The 15,405-nt window shown below is 51.8% G+C and overlaps 1 protein-coding gene across 4 annotated transcripts in view; it reads right to left on the reverse strand.

Moving 5' to 3' along the window:
• Positions 1-1,348: 1,348 nt before the first annotated feature.
• Positions 1,349-15,405, reverse strand: part of PPP1R16B (protein phosphatase 1 regulatory subunit 16B) — a 92,239-nt gene continuing 78,182 nt past the window's right edge. For 3 of the 4 annotated variants that reach the window (XM_087853582.1, XM_045804614.2, XM_045804615.2), the window contains 5 exons: positions 14,066-14,191; positions 13,480-13,555; positions 12,457-12,586; positions 12,196-12,364; positions 1,349-6,137 (listed from right to left, as the gene is read on the reverse strand). In XM_087853582.1, the coding sequence (XP_087709708.1) occupies positions 5,628-6,137; positions 12,196-12,364; positions 12,457-12,586; positions 13,480-13,555; positions 14,066-14,191 (1,011 nt within the window). In that variant the 3' untranslated portion in view covers positions 1,349-5,627. The remainder of the gene's footprint in view (positions 6,138-12,195; positions 12,365-12,456; positions 12,587-13,479; positions 13,556-14,065; positions 14,192-15,405) is intronic. The other variant, XM_045804616.2, reaches the window with a different exon arrangement.

Genomic DNA, 15,405 nt, shown 5'->3' on the forward strand with positions numbered 1-15,405 from the left:
CCCATCATAAGCGTTACTCCTCTGATTACACCTTCAGGTAGCTTTCCCTTTTCTCACTCCATCAGGTTTTTGGCCTGGCGAAACCCTAAGCCTTAAACCCCCCTCTCCACCTACTTTCCACCTGCATCTGGGCAACCTTAGAGTGTTGGGGAAAAGAAAACGCAACCTGTGCCTTAAATTCACCATCTCAAGTGGGTCCTTAAGGTTGCTTTCTAGCCTACATTTCCCTTAGTCATTCTACCTTTTCATCTCTTACTCTTAGAATTGGCTTCCTATTTCACCAAGAAAATAGATGCAGTCAGAGAGAGCTTCCCGCATGCTCCCCCCACATACCTACGCCTCTACACCTCTGTATGCATACTGGGCCTTCTGTTACTACCAAAGAACTGTTCCTGTGCCTAACACCAAGCCTTCCATTTGGGCATTTGCTGCCAGCCCTGCTACTTCTAACCTGTATCCCTACAGCAATTCTTTCCCGGATCGCCAGTTTCCTTTGTTTCCTGGTTCATTCCTATGAGCATACAAACATGCTGGAATATTTTTCATTATTAGATCCACCCTCTCTTGACCTTACATTCCCCTAGAGCTTCCTCTCCATTTTTCTGCTTATTTTTATAACATAAGACCCAAAACCAGTAGGTCTCTAGTTTTCCTCCCATTCCATCTTGAACTGGTCCAAACAGGCTATGCCTCCACTGCTCAGCCAAAACCTCTTGTCAAGATCACCAGGAGCTCCAGCACAGCACTGAATCCAAGAGTCCGTTTTCAGGCCACATTTTCTTTGTGTAAAGGGGAAAACACATGTATAACTGTAAAGTGCTTCTTCATAAACGTGAAAGGGTACCATTATTATTTGGAAACCAGTAAACATTTAAAATTGATGAATGCCCATTGCTGCAAAGATACCTCTATTCTTCCCATCCTCTCCCCACCCCCAGCCTATCCGTGAAGTTTTTCAAGCCTAAGTGGGGTTGCCTTCCATCCATGTGTTTCTGCTCCAATATATATATTGGATATTGAATGCGTGTGTGTGTGCGCGCGCCTGCGCGCACGCGCACGCTCCATGTTATTCCAAAGGGAACATTTGACGAAGCGAAGGTCATTCCCAACCACCCTTCTTTTCTTGAATTCCTCGGGTTTCACCACCCCCAGTCTAGAAAGACATCGGCTCCATGTCTGAGCCCTCCGAGCTCCCTCTGCTTTAGGGGCCTCCCAGGAGAGCCCTCTGTGGTGGGGACAGGGACCAGGAGCCCTCCCCTGCCCTCTGTCCCAGGGATCACCCCTTTGTGAATTCAAATCAGCATGATTCAAGTGAGCTCACAGAAATGACCACAGCCACACTAGCCGGTGTTATTAAAAGGAATTTAATAATCTTAATTAAAAACTCTCAACAGTGAATTCTGTCACAGGCCTTGGCAGCTGGAAGCAACTCCAGGGGCATGCCCCTTTGGGTCGTGGTTGAGCCACGGTCTTGGATCGAGGCCCACCACTGCCACATGGCAAGGAGCTATCTGGAAGTTACTCCGATACAATATCAAAGATCCGCAAGGATTTTTTTTTTAAAAAAGTTTTAAATATATTAGACTCTCTTGATTGCCATTTTTACACAAAGCTGCTGATACAGTATACAGAGTTTTAACTTTTTTTTCACATAAAATACATTTTTCTTAAATGTTCTCTGTACATCAGTGGCTTCTGGTCTGGTGAATTATTGCGGAGGGCTGGGGGCCTGCAGACTTTTCCTCAGTGTGCAGAGCCGGGCCCCGCACTGTGGCGCTCGCAACGCCCATGGGAAGCAGGCCCTGTGGCGAACTGGCCAACAAGAGTCTCCTGTCAAGGAGAGGTCTACAGCTTCTGGCAAAGGGGGTCACTTAGGCAGAGTCAACCACTGACCACATGACCCTTTGCTCCTACGTGCACTGGGGTGGGGGAGGCTGTCCCCAAGCCACCATAGCAAGAGTTAAATACAGTCCTTCCGGGTATCTCATAAAAACTGCCCTTCTGGAAAGTGCCCCAGTATCGTGCTCTCGGAAAGCAACTGGGAGAGAGCTCAAGATCAAAAGGTATCTGACACCAATCACCGAAATGGTCTCCTGTTATTACAAAGCCAGCAAACTGTGGTGGGGGAGGACAGGGGACACCCCCCGGTTAGCCTTCCTAAGCCCACTGAACTTGACCCAACAGTACAGCGCAGTTTAATCGCTGCTGCATATTTGACGGATAATTATATCCTGAGCTCTTCAGTAGAGCTGGGTCTAGGGTTTATTCAATTTCCCTGAGCTCTTGCCAGGAACTCACTATCCGATGATGGCCACCGATTTTCAGTAGTTTGGGGGCACGGGGTGGGAGCAAAGGCCAGAGCTCACAGTGAGCCACATGGCACATGCTTTGGAAGTGGCCTCCTTTCATTGGCCGGAAACTGCCGCCGGACCTGGGTCTCAGAGGGAGCTGAGCATCTGGTAGAAAACTTGCTAGCTTTCTTCCAGTTCCTTGATCCACACCCGCTGGGAGGAGAGGCAGACGCATGGGGAAAGGCTTCGGTGCTAAAGGAGAAGTTCTTGCCTCCCATGATCCACTGGTGGGGCCGGAGGACTCCATAACAATGAGCAAGAGACAAGGAGTTTCAGAACCTGAGATGCATGTGGCAGCAAATTCCAGACTTTCGGTTCTTCTACATACTGACCTCAAACCGCTGTTATACAATACCCCAAAGATGCTGGCCTGAAGGCAGCTATCCCTGAAAGTTCCAGACAGACTTGGAATGGTGTCTCCCTAGAACTCAAGATCCAGCATCTGCATTTAATAGCAAATGTTATTCAGGGACGGCCACGGCAGCAGATTCCCCGCTGAAGGGTTTCGTACTCGAGGGATTCCGGGCGCTAGAAACCAGGTTGGAGCAGGACCAGGATGCGGTCACTCTGTCTCAAGTGAACTGAATGGGCTGCTGCTATCTGCGGTCCTCAAGGGATGAAAACTGTAAAACGCGGTCTCCTCGCCGCCCCCCCCCCCCCCTTATCCGCAGAAGCTAACGCAGTGCCTGGTATGTCTCAGCTGCTCAGTAAACTATGTGAGCAAATAAATGAGTCACCTTGACCCCACCTGGTCCCTCAACACCAAGGAGACCCTTAGGGAAAGCTCCCCAGGTACACGAAGCCCTAATAGGGAATGGCCTACCCCGACGGAAAACGAGAGCTAAAATGCCCATGAGTCTGCAGTTGGCGCCTGTCAGGGAATCAGCTGGGATTCCCGGCCTTCTGAGGGGAGATGGATGGCCCAGGAGGCAATGGGGAAAGGAGGGAATGGCCAGAAGGGCTCAGCGTCGGCAGGAAGTGCCTTCAGTCTCTGGCTCCCGAGCAAACAGATGGGAAACCTGCACGACCCTCCTAGGCTGCTTCTGCTTGCAGCTTACGGTGGCTCAGGAGGAATTCGGGGTCAGTCTGGTCTGAACACTGTTTTAAAGCCAGAGGTTATGTGTATTCGGGATCATCCTCTGCCCTGCTCCAGCCCTAGGCTGACACGATGCAGAGCCTGCCCCACATACCAGGGACGCGGGAGGCATCACGCCTACCCGTCTGCAGTCTCCTGAGCTGCCCCTCCTCCCTCGACTGGATCTGTCCTGGAGTTGGGGTGGGGCTGGCCTGGTGCTGGGACCCTCCCTGCACCCAGGAGCCACCAGGCGCACAGTGACCCCACTGGGCCCTCTGCTCTCTGGTCCAGTTGTCCTGCTCCTGCGAAAGCATCAGCCAGGCCCCTGGGATCCAGCTCCCTCTCTGGGCTATGCGGCCATGGAGGCCCCAGTGGGGACTGGGACTGACATACAGCAGAGCCCATTACTAGAATTGTGGCACAAGGGGGCTCCTCCAGCCCCAGACTCCTGCCTCCCTGCCCCGGCCCAGGTGCCCCTCAGGGAGGATTTCTCACAGGCTCAGAAAGAAGATTAGAAGGAACCCAGAGTTGTCCCCCAATCCCGGAATCTGGACGAGGGGACACCTTCAGAGCTCTAAGGAGGTAGTTTTAGGACAAATAAGAGGCGCGCAGAGCAGGAAACAAACCCGCTGCTGATCAGCACACCAACAGGTTTTGGCTGAGCCTGCGGACAGTACCCAACTCATGGGTCAGCAATTTCAAGGGGCCTCTTGAGAAGATGCAGTGGAGAGGGGGTGGGCGGCCTGCCCTTCTCAGTCTCCCCTCCCCAGCATCAGGGAGATTGGGGCTATGAGACTGTTGGGCCGTGGGAAGGCCCAACTCCAGCCCCACCACCACTCTCCTGAATGCAATACAGGGTGTTGGCCATGGGCACCCTGGATTTGCAGCCTTGGGGTGTCACCACTCCCACGGGAGTAGGTTGGGAGCTCCTCGGCCTGGCAGGATCTCACAAGGGCCACCTGGCAGACTTGTCTCACCAAGCACTCCAGAAAAGGCAAAGCTGGGCCGGGGGTCCTGAGCATTGACTTGGGGAGGAGTGGGGGGCTCCCAGCAGTCCCTCTCTGCTCACTGTGATGGCTCAGGCTGAGGAAGGCTGGCTGACAGAGGCTGGACTGAAGCCACCTGAATATTCCCAGAGATCGCCCAGGGCCCTGGGCTCTGTCACGGCCACCGGAGATGCTTGCAGAAATTAGTAACACCAACTCCCTCTTCTCCCTGGAAAGCCCTTCCAATGCAAGCGCCTCCCTTAGCTCCATGCTTCCAACACCAGTCAGAAAAACCTAGTGATCATGATACTACCCAGGAAAGAAAGCAAGAAAGCAAACTCTGTTATCTCCCACCTGGAGTACTGCAGCCTAAGAAAACCCTTTTATCAAATGCACTTTTGGACACACTGAATTTGTTCCCCCTTCCCTCCAATTTTTGATACTTCCATCCAGAAATAAAATGGGTTTGGATTATTCCAGGAATAGAAGAGCCCGGCTCTCGACCTCAGTCTCTGGGCAGTCCCACAGCTGGCTCCCGGCATGCGCAAGGCTCTGGGGAGCAGGCCACTGCCCATCTCACGGACCCATGTGGGTTCACAGCTCCCTCTGATCCAAGAGCAGACTTCTTGCTCCTTCCAGCTGTGGCTGGTGGCCCAAGCCTCGGTGTGACTCCGGGTCGGACTGCGAGCCTCAGCTTAGCAGGCCCCCCTCCCTCCTAAAGCCACGTTGGCAGTGGGTGACGAAACTGAGTCTTAGCCTCAATCCTTTTGGGAAGAGCCCACAAAATATCAGTCCCACCTGCTTCCCATGAGCCCAGCCGTGTCATTCCTACACATGGTGGAGTGTGTGTGTGTGTGTGTGCACGCGTGTGCACGCGCGCGCGCCTGGTGTGTGATATGCAAGTACTGATCCAGAGAAGCCTTTACCGACAACAGAACTGGAATCCCAGCCCCCCTCCCAAAATCTGACAGCAGGGTGAGTCAGGAAGCCACTACAGGCCTTGTTTCTGATGGCAGACAATGCAGCAGGAAGCGGAACCGTGGGAAGTGGCGATGCTATGGGCCGTTGGGGGAGAGGTGGGGTCAGCATTCCCCTGGAAAGCAGAGCCCACCTCCCCGCAAGCTGCCCTCTGATGTCTCCCTAGCCAGGGCTGCCGGGCGGGCCTGGACTCCAGAGACCCTTCCCCGAAGCTCTCCCTTCTCCGTCACCCAGAGACTAGGAGATGCGGCAGCAGCCGTGGACCTTCTCCTCCATCTCCTCCATGGGGGCCTTGAACTTTAAGAGCGGGGGATCTCCGCTGGTGACCGTGTAATAGACCGAGGTGCCATTGCTGCTATATGGTGAAGTTCTGCCTCCGATCAAGGGGGCCTTGCCTTCGCTGCTGCCCTCGCCCGTCCTGGCCATGCTGCTGCCCAGGTGGGTGCTCAGGAAGGGGTGGCTGAGCAGCTTGGCTGCCGCCCGCTGCCGCTTCAGCTCCAGAAGCGTCTGGGGGCTCTGTTCCTTGTAGCCACTCCAGGGAGGGGTGGCGTCGGCCACGCCGGGATTGCCGTAGGCCATGTTGTAGTCAGGCACCTCATGCACTTTCCAGACGTCCCCGTTGGACAGCGCGTACTGGTAGGTGCTGACCGGAGCCCGGAGGCCATTCTCAACAGGCCCATCCATGTCACTCCGTGGGATCTTGGTAGAGAACTCAGAGAGCAGCACGGGCTTCTCCAGCCGCGGGTTCTGAGGGGGAGAAGGACGACATTACCAGCCGGTTAGAGGATTTGAACTCACTCCCCACTGCATCTCTGCAGAGGGCATTCTTGTCGGGACCTGTCCTCCCTCCGTTTGCCCAACTGGGCTGATAGGACCTGCGTTCTGCTTTGGGGGACTCGCCCATCTAAGTGCTTTGGGAGAGCTGACTGATCCCCATCCTTGCCGCAGGGGCTGGACCATGACCCAGGCCTTGCCAGTCACCAGACTCACAGCAGCAACGGGTTCTTGACTGAAATGAATTCCGTGAAACTCAACCCTGGGACTTAGGCCAGAACAACTGAGACAGAGAAGTTCTGTGCGTGCAGAACTGGAGGGTGGTGGGAATGATGGAGGTGGGGGGCTGGGGAGACTGCACGTCGAAGGGCCTGCTTGACCCTGAAGCTGACGTGAAGGGAGGCCGAAGGAGTTTTTGGTCACTTGTAATCTTTCCTCTGTATTCCCAGCAAATATCTACTCCAAACAGCAGAGATTCTAACCCAGAAATCCCTGGATAACAAGAGCTTTAAAAGGAGCCGCTGCCTAGAAACTAAAAACTAAACTAGAAACTGGAAACTAAAAACTAGAAACTAGAATCTAAAAGACGGCTACATCTGGTATCACACAAATGTAAAGCATAGTAAAACTCACCAAAAATGAAGTCAAAAGACACATTAAAAAAACTGCAACGTACATGACAGGAAAGGGGCTAATTTCCCAAATAAACAACTCCTAAAAGATCATTTTAAAAAGCCCAACTATCTAACAGAAAAAAACCAGCAAAGGAGACCGACGTGCAGTTCACAGCAATGATGATGATGATGATGATGATGATGATGATGATGATGATGATATTATTATTATTAAACATATGCTATTATGTTTATAGCATATAAACACAGGAGAAAATATTCAATCTCACTCATAATTAATGACACAAAAATTAAAGCAACAAAATATCTTTACCTATCACATTGACAAATATTTTTAAAAATGTGTTATGACTCAGTGTCGACAAGAGTGTGGGAAAACAGGCAGGTACGTAAAGTGCTACAATCTCTTTGGAGGACAGTATCCCATCACCCCCCACCCCTCCAAAATTCATTTTTAAGGAAGAATGCATACTTTGCACCAGGAAGCCCATTTCTAGGACTTCATTTCACAGATATACGTTCCCTTAGGGGAGAAAAGCCTGAAAGTCACCATTAGGCAGGAAGGAAATTATGGCAAGTACTTGTTCTGGAATGTTCCACATCTGGTAAAAAGAACGAAGGCAATCTTCCTGTGCTGACTCGTGATTCCAAGAATCTCCATTTCTTAGAAAGATCTCTAAGAAATATACAATTAGGTTAAGACACAGTAAGGTGAGGGGCACTTTCCATAGCAAGCTTCCACGCCTGTGTGTCTGCTCTTTTTGTTTTTAATGGCACCTCTGAGCCATGCAGGCAGACTGATGCCACATTTGGGGCATTTTTTTTTCAGCTTGAATTTCTGTATCTATTTTCTTTGCTTCCGGAATGGTCCTGGAAAAGACCATTCTTCATTACCTACATCAGCACTTCTCTGACTCCAAGTGCGTGTGAGACCCCTGGGGCTCTGGTGGAAAAGCACACACTGAATCGCCAGGTCTGGGCAGGGACTCGAACTCCAGCATTTCTAACAAAGTCCTGATGTTGCTCTGATGAGCACGGATCTAAGACACTAGTTCTCAGCTTCGGACGCGCACTGGAGTCACCGGGGGGGCTAAAAACACATGGACAATGGCCATTTTGAAAAGGCTGCATCGTGGGATTCCCATTCTGTGACACTCTGGAAAAGGCAAAACCATGGGGCCAGGAAAAGATCAGTGGTTGCCAGGGGGTTGGGGAGGGAGGGCCAGGCGGAGCATCAGGGATTTTTAGGGCAGTGGAAGTAATCTGTATGAAGCTGTAATGATGGATATGTGACATCACACACTTGTCAACATCCACAGAATGTCGAACACTGAGGGTAAACTCTAACGTAAACTATGGACTTTGGTTAATGATCATGTATCAATACTGGCTCATCAATGATCACCGACCTACCGCACTAAAGCAAGGTGTTAATACCAGTGGAAGCCGGGCGACGTGACGAAGGGCGTGTGTGGAAACTGTATGTACTTCTATGTATGTCTGCTACAAACTACAACTGCTGCGAAAAGTCAAGTCTATTAATTTTTTTTTTAAACACATCAATACAATGCTTGGGCCCCAAGCCCAAAGATTCAGATTTAATTAGGTTGCAACCTAGACATCAGAATTTAAAAAAACAAAAACAAAAACACCTCCGCAGATGATTTTCTGGTACAGGGAAGTTTGTGAGCCACTGGTGGAAGAGATGGGCCTGTTGCATCACTCCTGAGCCTCGTGCCAGGGAGTAAGTTCTGCGAAAGTAGGTGCCAAAGCCAGCCCTGGGGGCTAACCGGGGGCAGTCTTGGCAGAAACCCGACAAGCCAGCCCTGGGGGCTAACCGGGGGCAGTCTTGGCAGAAACCCGACAAGCCAGCCCTGGGGGCTAACCGGGGGCAGTCTTGGCAGAAACCCGACAAGCCAGCCCTGGGGGCTAACGGGGAGCAGTCTTGGCAGAAACCCGACAAGCCAGCCCTGGGGGCTAACGGGGAGCAGTCTTGGCAGAAACCTGACTTGCGGGTCAGACCAAGCAAACGCTCCCTTAGATGAGCGGTTGTCAAGTTCTTGTGTGCATCAGAATCCCCTGCGGGGCTAGTTAAAACACAGATTGCGGGTAAAACCCAGAGCCCATGGTGCAGGGTTCAGTGCACCTGGGGCGGGGCCAGAGCATTTGCATTTCTAACACGTTCGAGGCGATGCTGCTCCTGCTGGTCCGGGGACCCCACTTTGAGAATGTCCACCTTAGAGACTCTCCCAGCCTTGCCAGTACCTAAAGTCTTGCACGGGGTAGGTCACAAAAGGAAGGAGCTCGGGGCTTCGTAGCTGTGCCCTGCCATCTCCTTGGTTTCCGCCAGGCTGGGACCGGGATCTGGGGCCCTGGACCTTGTCAGTTGTCCTTGGGGCTGGATGGCTGGGTGACTGGCCCGAAGCCCAGAGCTCCTCATTCCTTTTTCTTTGCAAAACAGCCCCTTTGTTTGCCTTCACCTAACTCCCGAACAACCCACAGCGTTGTTGATGAGGACACCGTAGGAGTTAAGGGCAAACTCAGGCCACATCCTCCTGCCCTCTCCCCTGCAGAGCTGATGATTTATGCAGCTCCACACCCGCGAGCACTTCTGGCAGAGTCCTAGGTCTGTGAGATCTGAACAAACACGGGGACAGGTGTGGAGGAGGAGCTGCTTCCGTGAGGATTTCTTTAAGAATCTCAGTCTCTCCCAGAGGTCAATAAGGAAAAGAGAAGCAACCCAACAAAAAAGGGGCAAAAGAACAGACACTGCACAAAAGAAGATAGGCAGACGGCCAATAAGCACATGAAAACGTGTTCCCCATCATCCACCGTCAGGGAGATACAAATTTAAAATGCGAGCTCCCGCAGCAAGCCCGCCAGGATGGCTCGGATGAAAAGGGCTGAGTACATCAGGGACTGGCAAGAAGAGCTCAGTGGGGCTGCTGGGAGAGCAGACAGGTACAGTCGCTCTGGAAGATGGCTTGGCAGTACATCTAGTAGCCTCCCCATGACTCATTCTGCATTCCTGGCTATACGATCCTACAGAAAATAGGGCTTATGCCCACCACGAACCATGTGTAAGAATGTTTTGAGCAGGGGCGCCTGGGTGGCTCCGTCGTTAAGCGTCTGCCTTTGGCTCAGGTCATGATCCCAGAGTCCTGGGATCGAGCCCCACATGGGGCTCCCTGCTCAGCAGGAGGCCTGCTTCTCCCTCTCCCTCTGCCCCTGCTTGTGTTCCTTCTCTCACTGTCTATATCTCTCTGTCAAATAAATAAATAAAATCTTTAAAAAAAAATGTTTTGAGCAGTCTTTATTCAAAATACCCCCAAACCTGCAACAACCCAAGTGTCCACCAACAGGAGAACGGACACATACATTGTAGCATATTTAAACAACAGAACTCTCCAGAGCAAGGAAAAAGAATGAACTACTGCCGTATGCCTGCACAGGGACGGATCTCATGGTCACGAAGGAAGTCAGACACAGAAGACCACAGACCGCCTGGGCCGATTCTATGCAGCTGTGGCCGCAAAACTCATCTTTTGTGCTCCAAGGTAAACAGTGGCTACTTTTAAGGTGGGAGGACCACTGAAAGAGAATCTGGGAGCTTTCTGGGGTGATGGAAATGCTCTACCCATTCACCTAAGGGTATACGTTTATAAAAGTTCACTGAAAAACCCGTTTAAGATTTGGGTACTATTACTCAGCTATCAGAAAGAACGAGTTCTCAACATTTGCTGCAACATGGACGGCACTGGAGGAGATAATGCTAAGTGAAATAAGTCAAGCAGAGAAAGACAACTATCATATGATTTCTCTCATCTATGGGACATAAGAACTAGGATGATCGGTAGGGGAAGAAAGGGATAAAGAAAGGGGGGGTAATCAGAAGGGGGAATGAAACATGAGAGACTATGGACTATGAGAAACAAACTGAGGGCCTCAGAGGGGAGGGGGTGGGGGAATGGGATAGACCGGTGATGGGTAGTAAGGAGGGCACGTATTGCATGGTGCACTGGGTGTTATACACAACTAATGAATCATCGAGCCTTACATCGGAAACCGGGGATGTACTGTATGGTGACTAACATAATATAATAAAAAATCATTAAAAAAAATAATAATAATTAAAAAAAAAAGATTTGGGTACTGTAGGTAAGTTCAACTCACAAAGGAAAGGTGAATAAATGTGATTTAATTTTGGTCTGCAGCTCCTTTCTCCTCGCCCCGAGGCACTAGGCAGAACAAAGCCTCTGCGCTGCCCTCTCTGTCCCCAGCCAGGGCTGCGATTGGGAAACAGAGACACAGACACACACAAGGAAGAAGGCCATGTGGCGAGGGAGGCAGACACTGGAGCCCTGTGAGAAAAGCCGGGGGATGCCTGAGCCACCGGAAGCTAGGAGAGAGGCATGCAACGGATTGCCTTTTGGAGCCCCCAGAAGAAACCAACCCTGTTCACCCTTTGATTTTTAGACTTCTGGCCTCCAGAACTGTGAGAGAATAGATTTCTACGGTTCTGAGCCACCGAGTTTGTGGTCGTGTGATCCAGGGGTTCTAGAAAATCAACATGGCATCCACTTAAGAAAGCAGTTTAAGGGGGCGCTTGAGTGGCGCAGTCGTTAAGCGTCTGCCTTCGGCTCAGGGCGTGATCCCAGCGTTCTGGGATTGAGCCCCACTTTAGGACCTCCGCTGGAAGCCTGCCTCTTCCTCTCCCACTCCCCCTGCTTGTGTTCCCTCTCTCGCTGGCTGTCTCTATCTCTGTCAAATAAATAAATAAAAATCTTTAAAAAAAAAAAAAAAAAAGAAAGAAAGAAAGAAAGAAAGGAAGGAAGGAAGGAAGGAAGGAAGGAAGGAAGGAAGGAAGGAAGGAAGGAAGGAAGGAAGAAAGAAAGAAAAAAAAAGAAAGCAGTTCAAGGCCAGACCACTGGCTACGCATGGAGCGGGCTTCTTAGAGCTCCGACCAGTACCCAACTCAGTTTTTCCAAATATCTCCTCCAACCAGACGTGCTCTGTAAACACAATTCTTAACATCTAGCTCTGTTCCCCCCAAAAAGTTCTAGTGCCCTTAGCGCCCAGGTGGCCGCTGTACTGAGCCTCCTTCTGGGGAGCCCAGAACCAGAGTTGCAGGCGCACAAGCCGGCATGCGGCAGGTGCTTCCTGTCTGTGATGGGACCCTGCTGGGTGCCAAAGCTCCCAGCTCGGACTCTCACGCCCCCGGGGCCACCTCTAAGCTCAGGAGCCACAGCACCAAAGGGGACCCCACTGGTGTACGGGCGCCACCCCCGCTGCCCTCCCTCCGAAGGCTCTGACAGGAAGAGGCCAGGACCAGGCCGGGGCCCTGTCCTCCTCCCCAGACATCAGCCGACACTGAGGCAGGGCGCGAGGCCACTCACTGGGTCCTTATTCTCTTGGTCCGTCCTGGTCTCCCGGATGTCCCCGTTGTAGGTGGCGGTCCGGGGATCCTCTGCCGCGCTCCGCTGCTGCCACAGGATGGCCTCTCCCTCATACTCTTTCCTGTACAGGTTGGTCCTGTCCGACAGGCTGGCTCGACGCACCACCTTCCTGAGGGGAGAGAGGAGGTGCTGGAGGGCTGCGCCCAAGCGCCGCAGGCAGGGGCACCCCCCGGGGACCGCGGCCGGCCTGCCCTGACTCACCCACGGCTCCCCGCGCTGGACGTTCTCCGGCTCAAGGAGGACTTGTGTCTCAGCTGTGACTTCATGATGACGTCATGCTTGTGTTTTAGCTCCAACAGCAGGACTTTGAACTCCTCCTCCTCACACAGGTCTGAAGGGGTAGAGGAGGCTGTTGTGGGGAGCCGTGCAGGGACCCGTGGCCCCCAACGGCCCTCCAGACCACAGGGGCTGCCACCCCAATGCACTGAAAACTCCCAGCATCTTTTGGGGGCATCCAGGGAGGGGAGTAAACAAGGCTGGCCTCACTTCCTGGGCTACACCCCAATCCTTAGAGGACAAGAACAAGAAACCCAGGGCCCATACAATCACAGCTCCTAAGGTTCTCAGCTATGATCAAAAGATCCATCCACCTTCAGTAGTTTCCAAAAGGAGTCATCAACTCTCCAGTGATATAAGAAGTATCAAGAGAAACAAGCAGGTAGTCTATGCAGCCCAAGCCAAAACTTATATATATCTCAAATTGGATATATCTACCCACTCAATCCACTCAATCCACCCAATCCCTTCATTCATCTATCCACCTACTCTCTGACCTAGCCATCCACCCATAGATCCATCCCCTACCCACCCATCCATCCATCATCTGCCCTCCATCCATCCATCCTCCATCATTCATCCATCATCCATCCATCCATCCATCATCCATCATTCATCCTCCATCCATCCATCCATCCATCCATCCTCCATCCATCCATCCATCCTCCATCATCCATCCATCCATCCATCCATCATCCATCCTCCATCCATCCATCCATCATCCATCCTCCATCCATCCATCCATCCATCCAACCACTCATCCATACATTTATCTAACCATCCATCCATCTGTACATTAATCTACTCTTCATTAATTTATTCATTCATTCTTCTACCCTTCCACACACCAATCCACCATCCAGCCAACTCTATATTTACCCAATTATCCCACTATCCACCAAATAATTGATGAGTACCTAAGTGTACTGGGTTGTATGCTGGACTTACCTATTGGCATCTCGTCCATGGATGTCCTAGCACTGAGACTGGCCCCATGGGATACCAATAGCTCTGCCATCTGCATCTGAAACACAGAAAGAAGTCCACGTTCTCCCTGGGGGTCAAAAAGCCTAAGAGGTAGAGAGAGGATCTGACATAAAGAATGATGGGGCAAAGCTGGTTCCCAGGGAAGGCTCTGAACCATGGAGCCAGGGATCCTGGCAACACAGTGGGCTTGACATCTCCTCCAACATGCCTGGGCCATGCCACGGGATAAAAGAAGGAGTCTGCGGTAAATCTAGAGCTGCCAGGTATCTAAGGAGAGACTGCAAAAGCTGCAGTCAGAGTTTTATATCTGGGAAATAAAGGGAGAAATGACGCAAATCAGAAATGTGAGGAATTTTCTAATTGTAAATTTGATTATCTTCTTAGGACACAACTTATTAAATGTTTTCGTAAACTCTCTAGGTCTTTTCCTATCCCACAAACTAGTTGTAGTCAACACCTTAAGTGGGTCTTGTGAACCAACTGCCAGCCCAAAGGACAGCAGGTGGGTCCTGCGTGCCCTCCCTCACAGCCCCAAGCTGACAGTTACCTGTCCCCAGAAGGCAGCCGCGTGCAGGGGCTCCCAGCCATCCCAGTCCTTCACGTCCACGCGCACTCCATGGTCCAGGAGGAGCTCGGCTGCCCGCAGGTATCCATTGGCTCCAGCTATGTGCAGCTGAAGGCGAGGGGAAAGTGAGCCTTCCCTATGGATGCCAGTCCCACTTTCGGAGGTGGGACAGCCCTCTTCCCAACCCAAATCCCAACTCATTTCCGGGGACAGTAGAATGTAATTGAATGAAGCAGAAATCCAGCCACATTGCAAAGTATTATTAAGGCTGCTCTTCACCCTGTGGTTGGTCTGAGGGCCCCTGTGGTTAAGGCAACAGCACTTACTGAGTCCCTACCATGTGCTGAGCTCTGAGGAAGGGGTTCCAGAGGCCCAGCATGGTGGTTTTCAAACGTCTACAAATTCTCTGACACACCTCCCTCCAGAGATGAAGTTTAATTCCTCTTGCCTTGAATGTGGGCCAGAACAAGTGACTGACTCACTTCTAACAAGTAGGATGTTGGTGGTGTGTGATTTCTGAGGTGAGGTCATAAGAGGCATCACTGTTTCTACCTCACGCTCTCTGGGATCAATCACTCCAGGACAAAGCAGCCATCATGCAGTACGGACCCTTAAGCATCCCTAAGGAGAGGCCGTAAGGAGGTGAAACACTGAGGCCTCCTGCCGACAGCCAGCACCAACTGGCCAGCCATGTGAGTGCGCCATCTTGGAAGTGGATCTTCCGCCCTGGTCAAGTCTTCAGATGACTGCAGCCTCCTGAGAGACCCCCAAGCAGAGCTACCCAGCCAAGTTGTTCCCAATTCCCTAACCACAGAAACCATGTGAGATAATAAATATTGATCGTTGCTTCAAGAGGCTAAGTTTTGGGCTCGTTCGTTACACAATAGGCAATCAGTACATCCAATAAAGGAAAGCCTCGTGCTGCGGCCACAACTCTTCTACCTGACACCATTCAAGGCCTCTGGTGACGGACACCACCCTGGGGACCTCACTTGTCGCATCTGATCTCCGGAAAGTACATGAAGCATTTAGCACGTGACAGACACTTAGTAACATTCTCAAAGAGCCGTGAGTAATGACGAGGTCCCCCGTGGGAACGGATGGATGAGGGAGTAAGGCGATAGGCAGAGGTGAGAGCCCAAGGAGGCCAGCAGAAGGCTCGCTGGGAGGAGACCAGAGAGCTCCGGGGGGCTGAGATCTGGGGCAACAGAGCTGCAGGCTGTGGGACAGAGAAGGCTCGGCCCTAGAAAGCAGCCCCTCAAACACAGCCCTGATGGTCAGACGCTGCCTCAGCCTGGGGTCTGGTTGCTATAGGTTCTGGC

The sequence above is a fragment of the Ursus americanus genome, chromosome 22 (assembly GCF_024610735.1).
Source record: "Ursus americanus isolate L20-20 chromosome 22, mUrsAme1.1.p, whole genome shotgun sequence".
In the NCBI taxonomy this organism is placed as follows: domain Eukaryota; kingdom Metazoa; phylum Chordata; class Mammalia; order Carnivora; family Ursidae; genus Ursus; species Ursus americanus.